At 50.3% G+C, this 25297-nt stretch overlaps 1 protein-coding gene across 1 annotated transcript in view; it reads right to left on the bottom strand.

Moving 5' to 3' along the window:
• The window catches only part of sema3c (sema domain, immunoglobulin domain (Ig), short basic domain, secreted, (semaphorin) 3C), a gene marked incomplete at both ends in the record, with an annotated part of 39530 nt that overhangs the window by 2452 nt on the left and 11781 nt on the right, over positions 1 to 25297 (bottom strand). The window contains 13 exons of the mRNA XM_084447731.1: positions 825 to 982; positions 1224 to 1265; positions 2467 to 2555; positions 3813 to 4035; positions 5232 to 5376; positions 13993 to 14062; positions 14476 to 14590; positions 14857 to 14999; positions 15212 to 15331; positions 16736 to 16826; positions 18191 to 18310; positions 21027 to 21089; positions 21981 to 22141. Of these exons, the coding sequence (XP_084303857.1) occupies positions 825 to 982; positions 1224 to 1265; positions 2467 to 2555; positions 3813 to 4035; positions 5232 to 5376; positions 13993 to 14062; positions 14476 to 14590; positions 14857 to 14999; positions 15212 to 15331; positions 16736 to 16826; positions 18191 to 18310; positions 21027 to 21089; positions 21981 to 22141 (1540 nt within the window). The remainder of the gene's footprint in view (positions 1 to 824; positions 983 to 1223; positions 1266 to 2466; positions 2556 to 3812; positions 4036 to 5231; positions 5377 to 13992; positions 14063 to 14475; positions 14591 to 14856; positions 15000 to 15211; positions 15332 to 16735; positions 16827 to 18190; positions 18311 to 21026; positions 21090 to 21980; positions 22142 to 25297) is intronic.

Raw genomic sequence — 25297 nt, 5'->3', positions numbered from 1 at the left:
GGAACACACACACACACACACACACACACACACACACACACACACACACACACACACGTCTGTCACGTATTCTACTTCTTACGCTGTGCAAGAAGTACATTGTCTGACTCTAGAACATCTGCGACGCCCCTGTAGCTTCTCTAGCTACCTTGTTATTCCAGCCCTCGCACCCGTAAAAACAAAACAAAACATAATGTTAAAAACATAGCGGAGAAAAGGAGCGCTGTGAGCCAGGTGCAGCGCAGCGCGGGGAACGTTTGACAGTGTTATTCCACCGTATAACGGCGCAGCCTCCGACGGTTACAGGAAGACGCCACATAAACAGGGGATACGTTTCAAAGACATTTCTGTTGGAGAGAGTGGGCAGTCCGGACCCTCTGTTCCATTACCAAGGTAAACCTGCCTCGTGTTTGACTGTGAGGAGTGACCAGCAGCTGGGGCCAAGAGCCCGCCAGAGGGGTGTCTGCCTGAGAGAGAGTTATCACTCATACCTTTATGTCTCTGTTACTATATGTCTACTGCGAGTGCAAGTAGAACTGGAATACACTGTGAAATATGACTGTAACATGTTCGGACGTAGGCTACACACGGCTAGGCTGTTCCTGAAATTCTCTTTGACTGGAATGATAGAAATCTTCTGTGACCACTGTTGCTTTGTAACCTTTGTAACAACAGCCCAGCTGAAGAAGGCTGATTTAACCAAATGTATTTTGTGTGCGTGTGTGGGTATGTGTGCGTGTGCCTGTGTGCATGTGTGTGTGTTTGTATGTGTCCATGTGCGTGCGTGAGCGCGTGCGGGCGTGTGTGTATGTGTGTGTGCGTACCTCTTGCCGGTAGGGTAGAAGCGTGAGCAGCTGAGCCCGTCCCAGGCGCAGTACGGGTCCCTGGCCAGGCAGCAGTCGGCACAGGCCGAGCCGTAGGCATGGCAACGGTGCAGGGACACCTGGGAGACCCCATGCTCGGAGCTGGCGTAAAGCTGTTGCTGCAGGCCGACACACAGGTCAAATGTTAACTAGTCTGTTTGTCTTCATAAGTGGCTGACTGGCCAGAAAGTGAAGTTAAGCGCCTGAACAATTATGGCTTGTTATTACTTTTCCTTCCTGCTTCATGTCACTGTGCACAAGAAACAACTGTTTCGTGCATTATGCAATAGCAATGAGCTAATTAGTAGCATATATTAAAGCAATATGTAAAATTAAGAAGTGGTTGATATAGAAACTTACTTTTTTAGAGGATATTCTCAGGTTTGTCACTGGAGCTTGGTCCTGCAAAAACGGACAATGAAAGTTTCAGAATGTAAATCTTCTGCATTTAACCTTATAATTTGTAGTAGTCCAGTATTTTGGTCCTTATATAGAGCAAGGTCATTTTCTTAATGTTTTATTACAGTTTATTAAAGTTTAAATTGTACGTTTTCAATTGATGTGCCATGCATTGAAATCTACAAATATTGGAAGAAGATATGCTTCTCTGAATGTTGGTACACCTTATCTCAATGTACTTAGAACATATTTTATGTGTGTATTTTCACCGTTGTGGCAACAAATTCCACACACTGTTATCTCTCTCAGGGATACAAACATCAGTTTTTTATCTACTTGCTTTGGAATAACAAGTTAACAGAAAGAGATGGGCGTGCAGCAACACTACCAATGTGAAAGCTGCAACATTTTATATTAATTTAAGTATAAATTACCAGTGTCCCATGGCTCAAGAAGTCCGTGATCACACAGACTCGCTTGATTAATCAAGATAAATCATCAAGCCCAGACAGAACAGTTGGCGTGAGGCGTCTACAGGTCGACACCAGAGCTTTGAAAAATCTGTATGGTTCCCATCAGCCTTTGCGGTGTTGTGATGCCCAGATCATCTGTCTCCACCCCTCTCTCTGCACTAGCGGCCCAGTATACCCTGCCCCTGTCTGTGGTACCTCTGTCTGCCCTGCCTGTGCTGCACCGCTGCCTGCAACACCGTCTGCACCATTCCTGTCTACATCCCTTCTATCTGCTCCATCTGTTTATGGTCAAGCATCCTTCTCCCTTTGATGTGACGTCCATGTGGTGAGTGTGGGAGAAAGAGAGGGAGAAAGAGAAAGAGAGAGGGAGAGAGAGAGGGAGAAAGAGAGACAGAGGGAGAGTGAGAGAGAGAGGAAGAAAGAGAGGGAGAGAGAGAAAGAGAGAGAGTGAGAAGGAGAAAGAGAGGGAGGGAGAGGGAGAGAGAAGGAGAGAGAGAGGGAGAGAGAGACGGAGGGGGAGAGAGGAAGAGAGAGAGAGAGAGAGAGGGAGAGAGAAGGAGAGAGAGAGGGGGGAGAGAGGGAGAGAGAGAGAGAGAGAGAAGGAGAAAGAGAGGGGGGGAGAGGGAGAGAGAAGCAGAGAGAGACGGGGGAGAGAGGGAGAGAGAGGAAGAGAAAGAGAGAGAGAGAGAGAGAGAGAGAGAGAAGGAGAGCGAGGGGAAGTGAGAGCAGACCTTAAATACTTCCAGCTCCTCCAGAATCAGATCCTCGTCCAGGGAACGGTTCGTCGGCAGGGCGATCACCTTCTGTACCGTCCCTTTGTCTGAGGACACACACACACACACACACACACACACACACACACACACACACAAACATACACACACACAGACACACCCACACGCATGCACACACACACCCATGCGCACACACCCATGCGCACACACCCATGCGCACACACACACACACACACACACACACACACACACACACACACACACACACACACACACACACACACACACACACACACACACACACACACACAAACAGGAGACAGCCATTAGACGACCACAGACAGACACAAGCAGACACCGGGCTCACCACAGGCCCGTGCTCCCTAGGGCCTTGAGTGCGGTCTGTCATATTAGAATACAAAATGCAAACCGCCTTCCAGAAAACAAACACAGACATCTCTGTTTTCCCTGCTGTCACATATTTGTCTCTGACTGAAGCAGGATCGCTCTGACTCTCGGTGTCCGCGGCCAGCTGTAGGGTGACGTGAGTTCAGAATCCACAGAGGATCTGAGGACACAGAACCGAGGAGCCTCGACAGAGACCCGGAGCTGGTTCTCTTTCAATTTTCCGGAGGAGGAGAGAACAAGAGGTATACACAGCGACAAGCTCCAGGAAACCCCTGATAACAATCCCTGGGACTGAGCCCGCCAGGCCCCCTGCTAGCACGGTCCTGCCGCCGACAGAACATCCTGGCATCCCTTCAGGAATCTGGGAGGTGGATAAACATCAGCAACTGTGGATGAGGGAGAGACGACTCGGGCTGGAAGCCCTGCGGCATACTCCCTTTGTAGCCTACCAGTCTAATACTGCACCCTTATTACAGCATACTCCCTCTGTAGCCTACCAGTCTAATACTGCATCCTTATTACAGCATACTCCCTCTGTAGCCTACCAGTCTAATACTGCACCCTTATTACAGCATACTCCCTCTGTAGCCTACCAGTCTAATATGCACCCTTATTACAGCATACTCCCTCTGTAGCCTACCAGTCTAATATGCACCCTTATTACAGCATACTCCCTCTGCATCATTCTAATTCTCTAACTGAGTATTAGATTGGTACAGAGGGAGTGTGCTGTGCTGTACTGTAATAATGCTAGAATCATCATTGACCCATATAATTCCATATACTGTAGTTCATGGGTGGGAGACATTTTCCTAAACAGGGAACTGTTGGATGTCAGGTGAGCTGGTAAGTGATGTCATTCTAACGTGACACATCCTGAACGTATCGTGTCGCTATCTGTTATGAGCCAGTAGGCGGGGCTTGATGTCCAGTACCTGTCCCCAGGAAGAGGACCTGGTAGAGTCCGTCCGCGGCAATGACCTGGTCCACGGCGATGGAGGTGTACTTGTAGTCAGCGTTGGTGCGCACCACCAGGGGCCGCCTCCCCACGGGGTAGATGGAATTGTACATGACCGGGTGGTTCCTGACGAACGTCACCACGTCGTCTGGGAACTCCTTGGTGGACTGTATGTCAGGGGTGAAGGCTCCACCAGGACACTGTGGAGAGAGAGAGAGCAAGAGAGAGAGAGAGAGAGAGAGAGAGAGGGAGAGAGAGGGAGAGAGGGAGGGAGAAAGAGAGAGAATGAGAGAGGGAGGGAGGGAGAAAGAGAGTGAAAGAGAGAGGGAGAGAGAGTGATTTATTATTATCACCTTTATTTAAACTCGAGGATCAACTGAGGTATGAAGTATGCCCTGCACCAAATAAATGATACAAGACAAGCATCATCCTACAGTACATTTGTAGAAAAATAAAATTACAAAATATAAAAATACATTACATAAAACAAGTACATACAGAATTAAAGTGATCAAAAGTAGTGATTTAAAATGACTTAGGGGAACTAAAGAATCAAGTTGAAAAGTTAATTGAAGTGAGTTCCAGGCCTCAGGAGCATAAAATGAAAATGCAGTTGTACCCAGTTCGGTTCGAACTCTTGGGATGTCTAATAGGAGCCGATCACAGGAGCGAGTGTAATATGAGCTGGAGGTCTGGACAAGCATTGAGATAATGTAAGATGGGAGTTTACCTAAAAGGGCCTTGTAGATAAAAATGTACAAATGCTTGTCACGTCTCTGGTAAAGGGAGGACCATCCAACGTTAGCATAAAGAGTACAGTGATGATGTGCCGTAGGGATCTCCAGTAATAAATCTGATGGCGGAGTGGAAAACAGCATCTAAAGCCTTAAGAGTAGAGGTAGAGGCTTGCCTATAGATCACATCACCGTAGTCGAGCACAGACATGAAAACAGCTTCAATAACTCTTTTTCTGCAAAGCAAAGGAAAATTAGATCTATTTCTGTAAAAGTAGCCAATTGTTCTTGACAAGCTTATCTATGTGTGTTCTAAATGTGAGTTTCTCATCAATCCAAATCCCCAAATACTTATAAACTGAAACTCTCTCAATAAGGGATCCACTGTTGGTTGAAATACAGAGATCAGACCGACTATTTAGATTACGAGGGAGGGAGAGATAAAGAGAGTGATTAGCTAGCTCTGTGTTATAAGGGAGGGAAGGCCTTGTCCTAATAATATAATCTCTTATCTCTATATCAGAGCAATTAGAAACTGAATCATTGGCTATTTTGTTTACTCCTCGGCTGACATCTGAATAGAGAATACTATATTTCATGTCATGCAATGCACTGAATACTACAGTATAATGATATGAATACTGTAGGACCCTTGAACTCACAGTTCCAGGCCTGGGATAGGGGATCCTCCCCTGGAAGGCAACCCACTGGAAGTTGGGACCCTCTCTGTGTGCAAACGGCCCATTGAAGACGGTCAGGATGTCGGCCATGTTGTACACGCACACGGCCGAACCCTTGAAGACGGAGCTGAGGAAATAAGACACACGCAATCCATGACCTGATGACGTTTACGAACCCCGCGAATCCGCCCAGCTGAAACATCCCCGAACGTCCCTCCGAACCCTGTTGTTTTATTTTTTAGGAGTTCCGGGCCACACAATCCGGGTGGAACCACTGCCATCCTCCAGAGGGGACACCTCACCCCGTCCGCTCCGCTGCTCCAGAACCCCACCCCCGCGCTTATGATGTGGTTTGGCCCGGTCACACCCCAACCACACCGCGGCTGTACAGAAAAGGCCTTTTGTTCAAAGGGCAGACCGTGGATGCGTGACAGAGAGGAAGAAACATAATGCAGATAGGAAATAACAAAGTTCACAGAGACCTCAAGGCCCCCTTTGTTTGGCTTGGCTATAGAGAGAGAGAGAGCCGATGCTGAAGTGTTACAGCTTTGATCAGGTTCTAGGGTTACCAGTGGATCAAGGCGGTGTGACGGGGTCGACGGGCTAACTATGCAGACAGACCCAATTAGAGCTGAGGATGGAAGGATCTAGTAGTTTACCTAATACCTATTACATCTGTGTTACTACACCTTTGTTATAACACTGTTATTACATGTGTGCTACTATTCATGTATTAATAGCGCAACTTCCTTGGACCTCTCATTGGGAATAAAGAATAATATCCCCATTAGAAGGTAGAGGTGTTGCTGGGAAACACATAAGCAGGGCCGGCGCTTCCATAGAGATGAGCTACTGTAGGCAATTGCCTAGAGCGGCACTTTGGCAAGGGCGGGAAAATGTGAGCCAACCAGGTGCGTTGCTGAGGAATGTGTCAATCACGCTGCACCTGCCAAAAATGGAAGCAATACTATGTCTAAGCGACCACAATTATCTGTCAATGAAAAAGAGGAATCTTGTTATGCCTCCCCGTCGGGCACGCCCCCGTCAGCCTCGTTCCGGCGCCTCATCCCTGCCGGATTGAGCGGGCCGGGTCTCTGCTCTGCTGGCTGCTCAGGTGTTGGCGATTATCATCAGCCCAGCTGCTTCCAATCACCATCAGGACAGCCACCTATATAACGCTGCTGCAGACAGAGACCCGACGCTTGAACGTAATAAGCTGTACGGTTAGTTCTGGCTCCCGTATTTTCTCCTCGTATACATCTCCTTGCATTCTCCTCGAGTTACCGTGTTTTTGTGTTCTTCCTGGCTGAGTTTTTCCCCGTCATTTTGTGTCACCCTCAAGCTCCCTCCGACCCCCTGTGTCTCCTGGACCCGTTCCCTCTCCTGTGCCTCCTGGACCCGTTCCCTCTCCTGTGTCTCCTGGACCCGTTCCCTCTCCTGAGTCTCCTGGACCCGCTCCCTCCTGTGTCTCCTGAACCCGTTCCCACCCGGACCTCGTATTTTTTGCCCCCTTGTTTTTTCCCTTCTTGGACTGATCTCCCTGGCTTGACCTCTGGACTACCCTCGATTACCCCCTTGGATCACGGACGTTGCTCTTTAGCTTAGGTAGTATCGCAGCACATAACCAACACCCAGACCTCATACACGCACACACACATAGTATAATTACACACTCCATAACATTTCGCCTAGACACTATACACTGTTTTCCCCACTAGTTAGATTAGGGTTATTGTCGTTGTATATATAGCCTACTATTAATTATAGGCTACTTTATTATTAGATACCTTAACTATTAAATCCTTGTTATATCATCTCCTGGCCTCTGTCTCTGTTCTCTGGGTTCCACCACATTTGGCCTCTCCTATTAGGGGTGTGCGTAACAGTACGTTCAAGCCAACATGAGCCAAGGTGGTTCCCCGGGAACAGGGGCAGGGGTCCTCCCTCTGGTAGTCGATTTACGCAGAGAGATAACTAGCCATGCGGCGCAGCTCACCAGTCTGCAGGCCGAGCTCCAGAAAGCCTTCCCCACGGTCCAAAGCCAGATAGCCGTTCTGGAGGACACCACCCGAGCCACCGTCGGGTCTGTAAACAGCCTCGAGGCAAAGGTGGACGCCTTGTCCGGGGCTCTTGCCTCCATCCAGCGTTCTCTGGACGTCATCGCCGCTGGCAGCAGACCATTCATACCAGGGCAGATGGCTAATCCCTCGGTCGATCCTGCAAACCCCGTTTTGCCCATTCCTCCAGTCGCTCGCACGGAGCCCAGTTTAGTGAGTCCTGCTCCGTTTCATGGTGATTTTAACCAGTGTCGGGGTTTCCTAACCCAGTGCGAATTAATGTTTACGCACCAGCCGTCCAAATACTCCTCCGATGGGGCCAAGATAGCGTTTATTATGTCCCTACTAGCCGACAAGGCTCTCAATTGGGCCATAGCCGCGGTCGGGAGCAGTACATCCTACTCCACGGACTACTCCCTTTTTAAAACTGAGTTCCGGTTCGTGTTCGACCACCCCCAGGACGGGCAGGACGTAGCCAGCCGCTTGCTAGCCATATCCCAGGGTTCGCGCTCAGTAGCTGAGTATATGGTCGAGTTTCGTACTCTAGCCACGGAGACTGGCTGGAATGACGGAGCTCTCCTCAATATTTTTTATAAGGGATTAAATGACTCCATCAAAGACCTTTTGGTGCGCGATGATCCCGGAACCCTAAACGACCTTATCACCCTGGCCCTTAGGATGGATGCACGCCTCCAGGTACGACGAACCGACCGGGCTCAGCGAGCTGTCACGCGCCCCGCTCCTCGTCACGCAGGAACAACCCCGCCCCCATCTCTGTCCACGCTGCCTCCTCTCGCGGCTACATCCGGGTCTGGAGAACCGATGGAAATCGGCCGCTCTCGGCTCTCGCGGGAGGAGCGAGACCGGAGGCTTAACAACAAACAATGCCTGTACTGTGGTAAAGAGGGGCACTTCATCCGTGCGTGTCCCATCCGGCCAAAAGATTCAGCTCACTAGTAGGGGGCATACTGGTGAGCAAAGCCTCTTTTTCTCAGCCCCAGGTCACTCCTAGCCGCCTTTTCCCTGCTACCCTCACCTGGGGCAAGGACACCCTTTCTGTCAGCGCTCTAATAGACTCAGGGGCAGATGGTTGTCTTATGGATGAAAACTTAGCCCGCCAGGCGGGCATCCCTTTAGTTCCCCTAGACCGACCCATCATGCCCAGGGCCATAGATGGTCATTCCCTAGGAACCATATCTCACACCACTGATCTGATCTCACTCACCCTCTCTGGGAATCACACTGAAAATATTCGTTTTTTTGTTCTTCAGGCCCCCACAACGCCCCTGGTGCTGGGAAGACCCTGGCTTGAGAAGCATGAACCCCACATCTCCTGGGCTTCAGGCCAGATCCTAGGCTGGAGGGCTACATGCTACGCCTCCTGTCTTCGCTCCGCCCTGTCTCCCTCTAGCGACCCCAAGCCTAGACTAACCCCTCCAGACCTCACTGGAATTCCCTCCACCTACCACGACCTGGCCCAGGTGTTCAGTAAAGACGAGGCGCTCTCTCTGCCACCCCATCGCCCGTATGACTGCCCTATAGACCTCCTTCCTGGGGCCACCCTGCCTAGAGGACGGTTATACAACCTCTCACTCCCGGAGAAAGAGGCAATGAGGAATTATATCACGGAGTCCCTAAACTCGGGTATAATCAAGCCCTCCTCCTCTCCTCTCGCGGCAGGATTTTTCTTTGTGTCTAAAAAGGACGGCGGGCTTAGGCCCTGCATTGATTTCCGGGCTCTCAATGACATTTCTGTTAAGAACAGATACCCCCTTCCACTCATTAGCTCCACCTTCGAACCCCTCACCCATGCCAAGGTGTTCACTAAGCTGGACCTCCGCAATGCCTACCATCTCGTCCGTATCAGGGAGGGGGACGAGTGGAAGACCGCTTTTAATACTCACCTTGGCCATTTCAAATACCTTGTAATGCCTTTTGGCCTATCCAATGCTCCTGCCATATTCCAGGCCCTGGTTAATGATGTCCTACGAGATATGTTAAACATTTTTGTTGTAGTATATTTAGATGATATCCTTATTTTTTCGCGGTCCATGGAGGAGCACCACCAGCACGTCCGTCTTGTCCTGCAAAGACTCCTGGAGAACAGGCTGTACGTGAAGGGAGAGAAGTGTGTGTTCCACACCAGCTCTGTCACCTACCTGGGCAATGTGGTGGAGGACGGACAGATGCGCGCAGACCCAGCCAAGGTCAAAGCCGTCGTGGAATGGCCACAACCCACGGACCGGACCCAACTGAGGCGCTTCTTGGGGTTCGCGGGCTTTGTGAGGCGGTTCATCAAGGGGTTCAGCCAGGTCGCAGCGCCACTCACCGCGCTTACTTCCACCTCGCGGCCTTTCTGCTGGAACCCTGCTGCTGAGGCTGCCTTCGCCCAACTCAAGCATCTGTTCTCTACCGCTCCAGTGCTGATCCACCCCGACCCTGAGAGACAGTTCATTGTGGAGGTAGACGCCTCGGACACTGGTATCGGGGGTGTCCTCTCTCAGCGGTCTGGGGAGGACCAGAGAATACACCCGTGCGCCTACTTCTCCCGGCGCTACGAACCTGCGGCTAAGAACTACGACGTGGGCAATAAGGAGCTTCTGGCGGTTCACGAGGCCCTGAGGGAGTGGAGACACTGGCTTGAGGGAGCCAAACTGCCGTTTTTGGTGTGGTCGGACCACAAGAACCTAGCCTACCTTGGGTCAGCCAAAAGGCTCAACTCCCGACAAGCCCGCTGGGCTCTCTTTTTTAGCCGTTTTGACTTCACGCTAACCTACCGTCCAGGCTCCAAAAACATCAGAGCTGATGCTCTCTCCCGCCAGTTTCCCAGGGAGGATTCGGATGTCTCGGAGGGTGGGGATACCATCCTGTCCCCTTCCCAGGTGGTGGGTGTCGTAACCTGGGGCATCGAGGCAGTCGTGAAACAGGCGCAGCGGGCTGAACCGGACCCGGGAACCGGACCACGTAACCGTCTGTTTGTTCCCACAGCTGTCCGGGCAAGGGTGTTGGAGTGGGGTCACTCCAGTCGTTTCGCGTGCCACCCCGGCGAGCGGCGGACTGCAGAATTCGTCAGTAGGAGGTTCTGGTGGCCTACTCTCAGGGGCGACACCAAGGAGTTTAAACCGCCTGCACCATTTGCGCCCGGAGTAAGGCCTCCCATCGGCCTCCTGCAGGTCTCCTGCAGCCTCTCCCGGTACCCAGTCGACCGTGGTCCCATATAGCTCTGGACTTTGTCACTGGGCTCCCAGTCTCCCAGGGGTGCGACACAATTCTGACCATCGTGGACCGTTTCTCCAAGGCGGTCCACTTTGTTCCCCTCCCTAAGCTGCCCACAGCGGCCGAAACTGCAGACCTCCTGACCCTCCACGTCGTCCGCCTCCACGGGATCCCCTCGGATGTGGTTTCAGATCGGGGCCCCCAGTTTGTCTCTAAAGTCTGGCAGGCTTTCTGTAGGGGCATTGGGGCTACCGCCAGCCTCACCTCCGGATACCACCCGCAGTCTAACGGGCAGGCTGAGCGTGCCAACCAGGCTCTGGAAGCCGCCCTCCGCTGTGTCACCGCCAACAACCCATCCTCCTGGGCGAAGTACCTGCCGTGGGTGGAGTACTCCCTGAACTCCATGGAGAGCGCCGCCACCGGTATGTCCCCGTTTCAGTGTTCACTTGGATACCAACCCCCTCTGTTTCCCCAACAGGAGCTGGAGGTGGCGGTCCCAACCACCAGGGCCCATCTCCGCCGGTGCCGTAACGTCTGGAGGACCGCCAGGGCTGCGCTGCTCCGTGCCACCGAGCGCGCCCGGCGGAGCGCTAACCGGCGGAGGGTGCCGGCCCCTGACTACCAGCCTGGTCAGAGGGTTTGGCTGTTGGCCCGGGACCTGCCCCTCCAGACCTCCCGAACCTCCACCCGGAAACTAAACCCCCGTTACGTCGGTCCCTATCCGGTGGACCGCATCATCAACCCCACGGCGGTACGTTTGGTTCTTCCTCCCTCTCTCAAGATCCACCCCGTGTTCCATGTCTCCCAGCTGAAACCTGTGGCCGCCAGCTCTTTGTCTCCCCCCAGCCCGGCTCCGCCGCCGCCTCGTATCCTGGCTGATGGGGACCCTGTGTGGCCAGTTCGCAGGCTGCTTGAGGTCCGCCGCCGGGGTCGCGGATTTCAGTACCTCGTGGACTGGGTGGGCTACGGGCCCGAGGACCGGAGTTGGGTGCCGGCGTCCTACCTCGCCGACCCATCCTTGTTGGACGATTTCTACCGGGCCAACCCTGGGGCCCCGGGTCCGTCGTCCGGTGCCTCCCCTGAGGGGAGGGGTACTGTTATGCCTCCCCGTCGGGCACGCCCCCGTCAGCCTCGTTCCGGCGCCTCATCCCTGCCGGATTGAGCGGGCCGGGTCTCTGCTCTGCTGGCTGCTCAGGTGTTGGCGATTATCATCAGCCCAGCTGCTTCCAATCACCATCAGGACAGCCACCTATATAACGCTGCTGCAGACAGAGACCCGACGCTTGAACGTAATAAGCTGTACGGTTAGTTCTGGCTCCCGTATTTTCTCCTCGTATACATCTCCTTGCATTCTCCTCGAGTTACCGTGTTTTTGTGTTCTTCCTGGCTGAGTTTTTCCCCGTCATTTTGTGTCACCCTCAAGCTCCCTCCGACCCCCTGTGTCTCCTGGACCCGTTCCCTCTCCTGTGCCTCCTGGACCCGTTCCCTCTCCTGTGTCTCCTGGACCCGTTCCCTCTCCTGAGTCTCCTGGACCCGCTCCCTCCTGTGTCTCCTGAACCCGTTCCCACCCGGACCTCGTATTTTTTGCCCCCTTGTTTTTTCCCTTCTTGGACTGATCTCCCTGGCTTGACCTCTGGACTACCCTCGATTACCCCCTTGGATCACGGACGTTGCTCTTTAGCTTAGGTAGTATCGCAGCACATAACCAACACCCAGACCTCATACACGCACACACACATAGTATAATTACACACTCCATAACATTTCGCCTAGACACTATACACTGTTTTCCCCACTAGTTAGATTAGGGTTATTGTCGTTGTATATATAGCCTACTATTAATTATAGGCTACTTTATTATTCGATACCTTAACTATTAAATCCTTGTTATATCATCTCCTGGCCTCTGTCTCTGTTCTCTGGGTTCCACCACATTTGGCCTCTCCTATTAGGGGTGTGCGTAACAAATCTATGAATATAAAAAGAGGAGACTGTTGAAGGATCAAGCACACTCGTTAAAATAGATTGATTCCAGTTTTTCATTTCAGTCAGTGTTGCCAACTTGGCGACTTTGTTGATCTGGAGACTTTCCAGATCCCTTTGGCGACTTAATTAGTCAAAAGCAGCCAGCGAGAAATCTATTGAGTTTTGTTGGTCATTAGGGGAATGATTGTGTTCTGCAAAAAGCAAAGCTCTGCAAAAGTATCTAACATATCCTGTTCCACGGTTCACATTGGAACCCAGCTCACGAGAGCCAAATAATTGGAGATGACAGTTTAGGAATGCGGCATCAACCCGTTTCAGGAGCTTGCCATGGCTACTGTGTCTGTTTTGTCCTTGCCAAGGGTTTTGCGCCAAATGAGTGTGGTCAAAAACAAACGTAGAAATCTGATGTCCTTGCTAGACCCTTAACTCCATCTCGTATGTCCGATATGCTCTGCCTGATATTTTGCAGCATTTAGAAATGTATTAAGTTTGTAAATATGTAAATATTTAGTTTGTAAGCTACCTGGTCAGCGTTGTCTATTACTTTTGCCTCTTTCAGAATTGCATATTATGTAAATTAGTTGATTACTTTTGGGAGAGCCAACAGCTACTTCTCTTACAGAGGAGTTGGCAACACTGGTTTCAGCTGCAGCCTTACAGGAGAAGCAGTTTCTCAAAATTGAAAGTGAAACCCCTCCATAGCACAATGAAACATGGACTGGCAACGATCTCCACAGAAGAACTGAGAATCGTAACAGACGTGCACAGAGAATCTAAATAGGCCTAGACAGAGGATGCAGTCAGACCTTTTCTGCAATGAACGCCCACCATGCTTCTGAAATGTAGGCTAAAACTATTTGCTCTACTCATTGAGTTAAGCTGAATCTGCAGATATAATGTGCTTGTTCACTTTTCATACTGTACAGTATGTGTGTTTTGCAGATATTGTTGACATTGAGCACACACAATGTTACGCAAAACTAGCATTAGACTATTTGCGTTAGCCTATTGCCGTTTGTGTATTGTTGCTGGTTTTGCTTTATAGCCTGCAGCCTGGCCTTTATGTGTTGTTGCTGGCAGCTGGCAGACCTACATTGCCAATAAGGGCAGCATAATTACATTTTGCCTAGAGTGGCAGAAGTGCACGTGCAGATCCTGCACACAAGTATACAGCTGTTGTCAACTGTGTGGGAGGAAACCTAGATCTATTGCATAGTATAGTCTACCGATACATAAGAAAAAGACAATCAATGTAGGAAACAGTTACGGTGCGGTCAACAAGCCACCATAGCACATATATAGGGCATGTACATGTACTGTAGAAAGCCGCTATCCTAACAAGACACCGACAAGACACCAGAGCTCTCTGTAGTGATAGGTCCTGACTGGTTCACATGCTTCCTGCTGAGCTCCGGTGTTGCTTAGCGGTTAGCGTAACTAGCACAGATGCTATGGTCCGAGAGCAATATTAGCGTTGGCCTCACCTTGTGGACGTGAAGACTCCAAACACCAGAAGGCTCTTGGGCTGCTCAGTCTCCAGCAAAAACACGCTCTCTGCAAGAGTGAGAACACACACACACACACACACACACACATACACACACCCACCCACCCACACACCCACACCCACACCCACACACACACACACACACACACACACACACACGCATTGGCCCAGGAAGTAAGCTTTCGTCAGACGCATTATCGCCTCTGTCCCGGTGAGGGGATGTGGTGGAGTGGGGATGTATAAAGGAAGGTCTAAGCTGACAGACCTCAAATGACTCACAGGGAGCACATGGCTGGGAGCTGTTTTATTCATTATCCAAGGTGTAGGTCAAGAAAATATTACTCAACAATACGCATGGAAATCTCATCAGGCTAAGCAGTTAAAATATTTTAAGGGGCAAGGATTTTGCATGTCTCAATAGACACCGGTGTGTGTGTGTGTGTGTGTTTGCCTCTCTCACCGAGCTCGTCAAAGTGGGTCTCGGTGCCGTCCTCTTCCAGAACTGAACACACCATCCGGGCCTTCAGGAAGGTGGTCCACTTGTTCACCAGGCTCCTCTGCCCACCAATGTCATTCTACACATACAGAAAAAGAAGAAGGCTATGTGGAACACATACGGTAGGTGAACCACATACACACACACACACACACACACACATGCACACGCACGCACACAAGCACACACACACGCATACACACTCGCATACACACACACACACACACACACACACACACACACACACACACGCATACACACACACACACACACGCATACACACACACACACACACACACACACACACACACACACACACACATGCACACACACACACACACTTACTGGACACACTCTGGCCACCATGGTGTGGATGTTCTTGGTGTTGCCGCTGTTGTCCGTCAGTCTCTCCCGGAAGAAGAAGTACAGTTTGGCGTCGTTTGGGTCCGATCCGTCTGGTATCAACTGAGCGTCGATGAAGATCGGCTCTATGGAAAGAAAAAGAGATAACTGGGTGAGAATCAAAAATTCAAGGTGCGTTGGCTCAATGTCTCCACATCCCACAGCTTCCTGAAGGAGATAACATCATCTGTTTGTGTCTGGAAAATCTGTTCATCCACTAAATCCCATTTGCGTTACTCATTGTCGTCATCGTCAGTGTCATGTACTGTAAGGCTATGGACATCTGCAAAGATCTCACCACTCAGCCACTTGGAGTTGTGCTGGTCTGTCCTCACTGCGTTCCGCTTGGTGAGGCTCCTGAAGATGGCAGCATCCGTCCCCATGAAGTCGATGTACATGCCTGAGAAGAGCTCCTGGTCTGGGGAGAACACAGACAGACAGGTTCACATCCAGGCAGCTTCACTCACAACTGACCAAACAAAACACTACAACTCCCACAATGCCCCAGACCCTGACAAACATCTGGCAAGATCCGATCAATCCCTTCATTCTACCTTTAAAGGACAGGTTCAGAATGGAGCATTATAAGCCATGTTATAATGATATTTACGATCATGTACAACGACCGATATCAATGTTTCGTCAAACGGTGCACTCTCGAGATGTAGCCCGTCGCCGCTAACTCACTCAATGGATCCATACTGTATGTGCAGAGACAAAATACCTCAAAAACAGCATAAACTCTCGTTTTCAAAGACAGGAAACTCACTGAGTGGTCACTGGTGTCCGTTGATGTTTTGACAAAAAAATCACCACAAAGTATGCTTCCGAATCACCACAAAGTATGCTTCCGATCGGAAGCATACTTTTAACAGCCAATGAAAAAATAGCGCTGCTACACTGATGGAAATGTCCCAGTGGTCGAATGATATGCCTGAAATGGTTAGCCTGTCAGGGTGACAGTAAATCGCTAATGTGGCTAACAGTGGCCAGACTTACAGGCCTCACATCCCAGTCTCACCGGGCTCTGCTAATGGCCCGGCGCAGAGGGCTCTCCGTAGACGCCACACTTTTTATTTTCCATTACCCTGTTAGTTCATCTTTCTGTCATCCCCCCAGCGCCCCCCCCCCCCAACCCAATCCACACACACACACACACACACACACACACACACACACACACACTACGCCCCTAGCCTCCTCACCCCCCACTCCCAGCCACAGCCCCATGGCTACGGGTGTATGGCCCGTGTCGAAGCCTGGCTGTCCTTGGGGATTGGTTGGGAGGGGGGGGGGGTGTCGACAGGGTCCTGTATGGGGATGGGGGGGGGGCGTTGGTAGAGATACAAATACAGACAGACCCCCTTTTATCTAGCCCAGACACTGGCTCTGATTGTCCCAGTCTGAGTCAGAGCGGCTGACAGGGTTAGCCTAGCGCCTTTTCGACCCGACTGCTGCTCTGCGTCGCGACCGGACTGACGGACGGACGTCCCGCGCCGGTGGGTGAAGCCGCTGACTCGGCGGTGGTGCTCGGGTGTCAGGGAGCGGAGCGGTTGCGTGTGACGGGACGCGTCGCCCCCCCTCTTTCGCTGTGTCGACAGCAACCCGACACCTGGACCGACCAATCAGAGATCTAACGAGAACACGCTGTGACACAGAGGGGTGGGGGGTGAGGGGTGCAACCTGACCAAAAAGGTCACAGAGAGTGAAACATATAATTCTGGGGGGGGGAGGGGTTTCGAAGTGTGTAAAGTGCAGCATAGACAAAAATACAGAGACCAACAGAGAGTGAGATAAATGGAGGGAGTTAAGGAGGACTCACTGAGCATGACAGAGACGGTGTTGACCTGCGGATTGAAGGAACAGCGTCCCTTGCCAGATTCCGCCCGCGAGTCGATGTGGAACACTTGCTCCTGCAGGGGAGCGGAGGACATGCAAGTGAGACAGGCAGCTTTACGTGGGTCTTCGGGGGAGCTCTGCACCTTTGACCTTCACAGCAATAAATATGAGAATATGAGCATTCCAAATGTCCCATGTGGCAGCCCTGCGTCGGATCGAATCGGTCACAAATATAGTCCTGGTCTCTCTACCTTCACTGGTCTGTACGGGACATTAAATAGAACATTCCATCACGGACGAGAGGAGGAGGGGTCCCCCCCCCTTAATGTGTTAACATGCTGTAGTTCCATCTCGGAACACTGTCCCACTTTTACAGGCTCCTTGGTGACTGCCCAAACCCCCACCCCCCAATCTTGGTTTGGTTCGAGACGGTCTTATAGTACAACATCTGCCCCGAAACACCCCCGCCCCCCGCCCCCCCACCCCCTCTCCCCCCATCTTGACTTGGTTCGAGGCGATCTTACAACATCTCTGGGTGGGGTGGGGAAAGATGGACAAGGGAGCTGCGCCAGGGTCAGATGGACCGCTGTTCGCCAGGAGAAGCAACTCTTGGCGTGAGTCGCTCTCTGTTCGCCTGGCCCCGCTCCCGACTCCCGCTGCGACCGGTCCGCACGCCGTCCGTGGCGGCCCTTGGGGCCCGGGCGCCTGGCCACGCCCTCGCGCACGGACGGACCGCACCCGTCCATGACGGCTGTCTCTCCCTCCGGGGCTCTTCCGTGCCGCTGGCCTGGCCGGGCTGCCCGCGATAGAGTGCTGTCGCGCTTAGACGAGCCAGACCGAGACACTGACACGTTCAAGCTGGGAGTGGATTGAGGGGGGTGGGGGGGGGGGGCAGAACTGTCCAACTTTTAAACAAAACCCCCGAATGACAAAAGACACAGCACGGCAGGGAGAGACTAGTTTAGAGCTCTAAGCTTGTTAGTGTTTGGCAGGAGCAGCGGGGTCGGCCTGCCACGACTCAGCTGAACACTTGGAGGAGTTTCCCACTCCTACCTCCAGGATTCATGCGGCCGGAGACTGAGGCGGGCGGCCCAGAATGCATTGCCCCTCCCTCCCTCCTCCTGCTCTCCTGTCCTTCCGTCTCTTCCAGAACGATATGCGGGACTATAAACCCTGTGGGCTGTCAAGATAACTTTCCTGAGGAAGTCATGGATTTGAGACTTCCCTCCGCCGTCTGATGAAACATCTCAAACCTCGCAGTTTAGTTTAAGAGGAAGCCCTTCTGCATCTCAGAGGAAGTTTATATAGTGCTAAATTTATAGTGGCCAAAACTCTACTGTATCTTTTCATTTGGCATGTACTGTATGTTTTGTAAAAAATACAGTAGCCAGTGAAGCCTTCACTATTTGACCGCGGGTCAAGTAGAGTACTGACTGACCTCAGGCCTTCTGCCTCTGTTGATGTAGGCGCAGACTGGGCTGAAGGCCCCACTCCCACAGATGAACAGGTGGGTTCTGTTCATGGGCTGGACCACTCGGATGAAGTTCCCACAGCCATGCTAGAGAAAAAGAGAGAGACAGAGAGAGAGAGAGAGAGAGAAAAAGAGAGAGAGAGAGAGAGAGAGAAAGAGAGAGATCGAGGCAGAGAGAGAGATATAGAGAGATTATTAATCATGAACCTCATGAAATTGTTGATGATCACTCATCCGCTAGTATGAGAAATTGTATATTAACTTAATGCACAGTCGTTTGCTACACAATTCTACGTTACTATTCTAAGAGTAATATCCATCTCTCTTCTTGGCAAAGGTACAAGTGGAAACAATCTGTCAGTGCTGAGTTTACCGAGGTCTGTGATCCAACCATTGACCTGATCCATTGACCTCCACTTCCTCTCCTCTCCTGTGCTCCTCTCACCTCCCCTCTCCTCTCCTATGATCTCCACACCTCTTCTCTTCTCCTCTCCTCACCTCTCCTGTTCTGTCATCACCTCTCCTACCGTCTCTTCTCCTGTCCTCACCTCTCCTCTCCTCTCCTGTCCTCTCTTCTCCTGTCCTCTCCTCTCCTGTCCTCTCTTCTCCTGTCCTCTCCTCTCCTGTCCTCTCTTCTCCTGTCCTCTCCTCTCCTGTCCTCTCTTGTCCTCTCCTCTTCTCTCCTCTCCTGTCCTTCCCTCTTCTCTCCTCTCCTGTCCTCTCCTGTCCTCCTTTGTCCTCTCATCTTCTCTTCCCTCCTCTCCTCAGCAACGGGATCCTGTGGATTTGTGGGTAATTCAGGCTCAGAGTGAGAGGAGCGGAGAGCAAACACCCAGGGAGTCGTTATAGGAACTTGGCCATCGCCACGGAAACAGCAGCTGCGGCCGCTCACACACTCCACACAAGCATAAACACACACACGCACGCACACACACACACACACACACACACACACACACACACACACACACACACACACACACACACACACACACACACACACACACACACACAGACACACTCACACACACACACACACTGCAGAGAGCCATCACTAAAAACAGGCACTTCCAACATCATACGCCCTAGTTTCAGTTACTTTCTTTTTCTCCACCCTTCTCTCTCTTTCCACCCCTCCCTCTCTCATCGTATTAACTCACAGGCTCCATCCCTCCCCATGCACCCCTGCAGTCCTCTCGTACCTACATATCAAATTCATATTAGCACAGACATGAACTCATTATATTGCTCCTTCAATTGTATCACATATCCAACCACACACAGTCCTTAGACCTACACTAACTTGAAAGGGCCCAACACAAGTCTAATGGCTCATGGTTGAAGTGGAGATCACAGAAAATTTAATCAGAGAGAAACTCTAAACATGGACTTAATCAATTTCATGCTTTTATACATTAAATAGGTTATATTTCCCCCCAGATGCCTCCCCTCTGTGCAAACAATGTGTGGTTGTTGTCCCCTGGGAGCCCCAGTGGCCGCAGATTCAATCTTCAACGAGGAATCAAATATATACATATCAGGAGAGTAACCTTAACAAACTGACAGATGTTAACTCAAATAAAACATCCCACGGGTAACTAAAACACAATTTAGGGAAGAGGGAGAAAACGGAGAGTGAGAGGAAAAGAGAGAGAGAGCGAGCGAGAGAGTGAGAAAGAGAGAAAGGGAGATAGAGAGAGAGAGAGTGAGAGAGAGAGAGAAAGAGAGCAAGAAAGACAAAATGAGAAAAAGAGCAATTAAGAGAAAGTGAGAAAGAGAAAGCAGAGAGAAAAGAAAGGAGAGTGAAACAGAGAGAGAGAGAGAGAGAGAGAGAGAGAGTGAGTGACAAAAACAGAGAGAAAGATGAAAAAGAGGGAGCAGGGGGGGCTGTTTCTGGAGTAGAGAGGGATGAGAGAGCAGGGGAGGAGGACAAGGACGAGCGCCAGGGCGACCACCGGACGACTCCGCGCTGAGGAGCGCCTCGCCCAAATATTTGTGGCAGCCTGTCCACTGCGCTCACAGCCCATGACTCAAAGCAACACAAATCATCCGGGGACTGGAAACAGCTCGTTCAGCAACGCAGCCCCATGCAGGACCTGGGCTGTCTCTGCCACGGCTGCCGCTTCTATCCACAGACGGAATACTCTGAATATACTGGATCTGAATATACTGGATCTGAATATACTGGATCTGAATATACTGGATGCTCGCGTGTCGGAAACAGGGCCACAAATGACACCGTAACAGATGGGAAGCTCACATTCGATTCTATTTTGTTGTCTGTTGTCATCAGGGTAATTCTATCTGCAGTCCTTGGCAGATGGGTGATTACACTGCTGGCTTCCTCTAATTGAAAACAGCGAAATAGCAGAAGAAAAAAAAAGAAATCAATCAAAGCTATTTCAGTGTCTTCATCATCTGGCTCCAACTCAGATATCAGTGTGAAACCGGGTCAGGTCCAGTCACAGATGTGGCGCTGACGCGTGACTCATTCTGTGTACGAGCTTTGAGGATGGAGGACTCGCACGCCTCAGCGTCCTCATTGTGACTAATAGAACTGAGCCTCTGCCAGGAGACAGTGAACCTGTAGAACTAGCCCACATCTGCTGCTGCTGCACATGTATCAGGGCCTGGTAGACAGACACATGCTCACAGAAAGAGAGAGGAAGAGAGAGAGAGAGAGAGAGAGAGAGAAAGCCAGAGAGAGAAAGCGAGAGAGAGAAAGAGAGAGGTGGTCTGAAAGTACAGCAGACATCACTGTGTGGAGATAGTTTCCTAGAGTCTGAATGCTGCTAATCCTTACCGTGGGGTCCTTGCCAGCCATCTGGCATTCCTCTATCTTGCTGGTAGAGGCCGGCCAAAACACCTGGTGAGAGAAACAGCGAAACAGACTCATGAGGATTACTGGACATTCTGGCCTTGAAACACTGGGAAGTGACTACAGCCAGGAACTAGAGACAGCTTGAGAGAGAGGGAGAGAAAGAGAGAGAGGGAGAGAGGAAGGGAGGGAGAGAGAGAGAGAGAGAGAGAGAGAGAGAGAGAGAGAGTGAGAGAGAGTGGGGGAGATGGGGGGGGGGGAGATTGGCATTTACTTTGAGAAGGACTTCTTGTTACTGTCATAGTCAGTAATAACCTGTCATTGTCTGTAGTCAAGGCTGTATTTTTATTTTTTTTACCTGTGAGGTGCTTACAGATCTAATGCAGTGGATGTATGAGGCAATTACGTTGCAAATGGATGTGCTCGAACGCTCCCAGAGGGAAACTAAATGCATTTCCATCTGTTTATGCTCTTCACGCTTCTCAAGCCGGGCTTTGATTACTCCCTCGACGCACTAAGCGAGCACATTATCGCTGAACTTTGTGCATCTCTCTCTAAACGCATCTCTCACATTTTTGGCTCTGTTCATAGATGTACTATACTGTAATGTAAATAACCCAGAAATTAGTTACTATTGTCGTTATTTGCATAATGACTATAATTCCTAGAGTACACCCATCCCACTGAGGGAATGGTTACGTAAATTAGTTTATGAGATGACATAACATATGAGATAAATGTCATTTCCTCTACTGCGGTGGAATTTGAATACAAGCTTGTGGATACACTGAACCAACCTGCCGACACCCTAAAACCGCATGAACCTGACCCTTCCACTGACGATAATGACTGTGCAGTCCGTAAGCGTACATTACTCTCATCTCTGGGTAGCGTGACGAGATATCGAAACGGTACGGTGACAGAGAAGGGGCCGCTCACCTTCAGAGTGCCGTGGCTGATGTTGTTGATGTCCATGGAGAGGACGTGGTCCTTGCAGCCCACATACATCCTGTCCTGATCCTCGTCCACCAGCAGGAGCCGGTAGTCCATGGCCTTCTCCGAGAGGCTGTAGTGCTCGAACGACTGGGAGGACTGCAGCTCTGGAAGAGACACAGAGGTAAACATGAGTGATATGAGTGTCAACAATGAATATTTTCAGGTTCAAGTTGAACAAAGGTTCGAAGGAAGCAAGAAGAACTGTGGTATGGCCCTGTGATGTGATGATGGCATGTATTATACAACTCTCTGGACAGTGGCAGAGAGGCAATTATTATATTTGCAGACTATTTCCAATTAAAAGCAGTGAATGCTCTAGAGAAACAAGCTAAGCATTATTTGTATCTGCCTTGGACAAGTTTACCCTCAGACTCCTTCAAGAGAGGGAGTTCTCCACTATACCATCAATGCGCTACGCTGTCAAAGTCATGCATATTTATCAGTCTTTCAATCACCATTGAGAAGGAAGGGGAGAGGACTGGAGTGTGACTTTATCCCTCTCCTCCTCCGCCCCCTCCCTCGACTGATCCTCCCCAAAGCTTCTGTTCCCCTCCGCTAATCAACAGGTCGGCTGTCCCCTCCCTCACAGCCCCAGACCCAAGTCACATTTTCGTTTTTTCTGTTGTGCGAAACAGCCTTTTATCCCAAAGAAAAGGTGTTTTCCAGTGCTGCCCATCTCCTTGATCATGGGCCGGTGTTTAATGCTATATGGTTTGGTTTAAAGTTTGTGCTAGTTAAAGTCCAAACACAAAACCAGTAAAACAACACAACACTAAAGTAAACAACACTAAAAAAAAAAAAAGAATCTATAAGAGGTAAAGAATATCCGCACTCTGGATTATAGCGCCCAACACTTTATTTGAGCAACGTCTTCTTCAGGCTTTGCTCACATGAAGTGTTGGGAACTATAATCCACTGTGCTGATATTCTTTACCTCTTATAGATTCATATTTTTTGTCCTGCACCTGGCCTGAAGTACAGGTTGGATGTGCAAACAGCTACTTCATTTTACTAAAAGACTCAATTTCCCATGATGACTCCAATCTGTATCTTTTTTGGCTTACCTAGCACTGGGATACAGTAACACACCTTATATGGTTACAAACGGTTTCCTGAGTATACTTGTGATGAAGCATGTGGGTTATGGTGAGAGCATTCCGGTAGAAGTGCAATGAAGAACCTGCGCACACACACACACACACACACGCAAAATGCTTTGTTTCCAACTGATAAGGGGGGAAAACGAAACTGAATATGACAGACCTTATCAAACTCTTCTTAAAACGTGTGTTTAATAAAGAAGTGCCTTTGGAAAAAGAACATGGCATCTTCAAAGCCAAGAGAGATAGCATCACTTGAGATCGGGCTCCGGGTGGTATTAGCGGAGTTCCAGCGAAGAGCTCATCAGGCTTAAGACGTCACCTGCCTCCCCTGCCAGAGAACCGGGAAGTGAGGCGTGCTGCCGATGGTGAAGGCCTAACTAGCAACTAATTAGAAACACACTGAGCTCCAAAACCACAGCCAAAACCGCACCGCCCCCCCCCCCCCACCTAACTAAGCTGGAGTGGATATTTAAGGAACCTCTTTGGGCACGATTTTGACTTTATCTTTTTCTTGTGTTTGAGGGAGCAGTTCTCAGTTCACAAGTCCACGGCTCTAGCTTCTGTTTTGCCTGGAGTGCAAAAGAATCCACTCAGTATAAAGGATGACTGCTTACAGCGTGCGTTATTGTCACTCCGAAATTCCCCCTACAGCTGGTACACTTGGTACTGTCCGGTTCCATCCATCCATTCCATCCCTGTGGAGCATTCCACAAGGGGAACACATTGTTCCGAGGGGTGTTGCGAGGGTGAAATAACTGTTATGGTTACCATGAACTCTGTATTGTTTTCTCAGTGCAGGAACTGGATACTTTTCATGTTTCCTCCCGAGGGTGGAAGCCCTTGTAACCCTGGTGTGACGGGGGTCGACAGCAGGGAGTGCGTCACGTGGCCCCCTAATGCGGCCAGCTGATACGAGTCGAGCCTACCCTCTGGTGCGTACACATACCACGGGATCCAGTGTCTGTCCAACATGACCCCTAGGCCAGAACCAAACACACGAGTCACGCCTGCATAAGCATCCCAGCCCAGCATCACAAGGTAACGACACTAGTATGTATTCTAGTGCACCTGCACTCCCCAAGGAGGATATTCGAACCCAATAGTCAGGGTTTTCTCATAATTTTCTGCCCAATACCTACCGAGAGGGGCCGGGCTATCAAAAGGTTACACATGATGACCTCATTATGAGGGCGGTTTACAGGGGGATAAAGTTACAGGCAGCTCGTGTTGATCCTACCTCCCATTGGTCCATGACCTCCCTACGGCCACCCCAACCCTCCCCTCCCAGAGCGAAGAGCTAAATGTGAAACGTCTCCCCGCAATGTCTCGTCTCCTTTGTAAACTGTCCGTCAACAGGAAATGTGAATGCTATGTCATCAAAGCAAACTTGAGGCTGTGGCGGATGCTGCTTTGTGACCAGAGGGTGAGGCGATGTGACGGTAAGTGCGTTTCCCAAAAAAACAGCCTTCATTGGTTACTGGAACCACTCCAGTCCTGTGATTGTCCTGTGTCTTTAAAGCTCGGCTGACATGTGCAATACTGTCTTCTACTTTATAAGTCAAAATGAGTGCAAATAAAAGCCATGCTCTGACCATGGGCTAAGGATAATTCGATGCAAAAACAACACTCAAATGTGAGCCGTTGCACATTTGTCTACATAATGAATAAATCAGCAGGGTTGAAATAATAATCCTTGGCCACATGTTATTTATTGAAGCAATAACTCATGAGAGGGTGTGGTATCTCGCCTATATACCACGGGTGGTGCTGCGGTCACAGGCGCAGCCGACTATAATAATGACTTAATCATCTTTAGTCATTCGTTGAGAAACATTCCTCCTCACTGAGATCACAAACAGAAGTCCTGAGGGCTGTTTGTTGATCTCATAGCCTATAATGTCTGATGACACTCATATTCACTCAAAAGTGACTAAAACGACTCGATTTGCAAAAGCGTTGGGTCTAAGGAATTGCCTCTGCCTCTCTTACCCTTCCCAGCAGCGATGAACATGTGAGGACGCCACCGTTGACAGTAAGACGTCGAGGATGCTTGGTATGCAGGATAAGTCATAAGTGATGACAGTGGTGAAATGTGTTATTTCGGCGCCACTGGAGGGGAAGAGACATGCTGTGCCATAATTACAGGATGGCCAGAGA

Source organism: Borostomias antarcticus (genome assembly GCF_949987555.1).
Source record: "Borostomias antarcticus genome assembly, chromosome: 13".
Taxonomy (NCBI): Eukaryota; Metazoa; Chordata; class Actinopteri; order Stomiiformes; family Stomiidae; genus Borostomias; species Borostomias antarcticus.
Note: the sequence above shows the minus strand (reverse complement) of the source record. Positions and strands in the feature narration are given on the sequence as shown.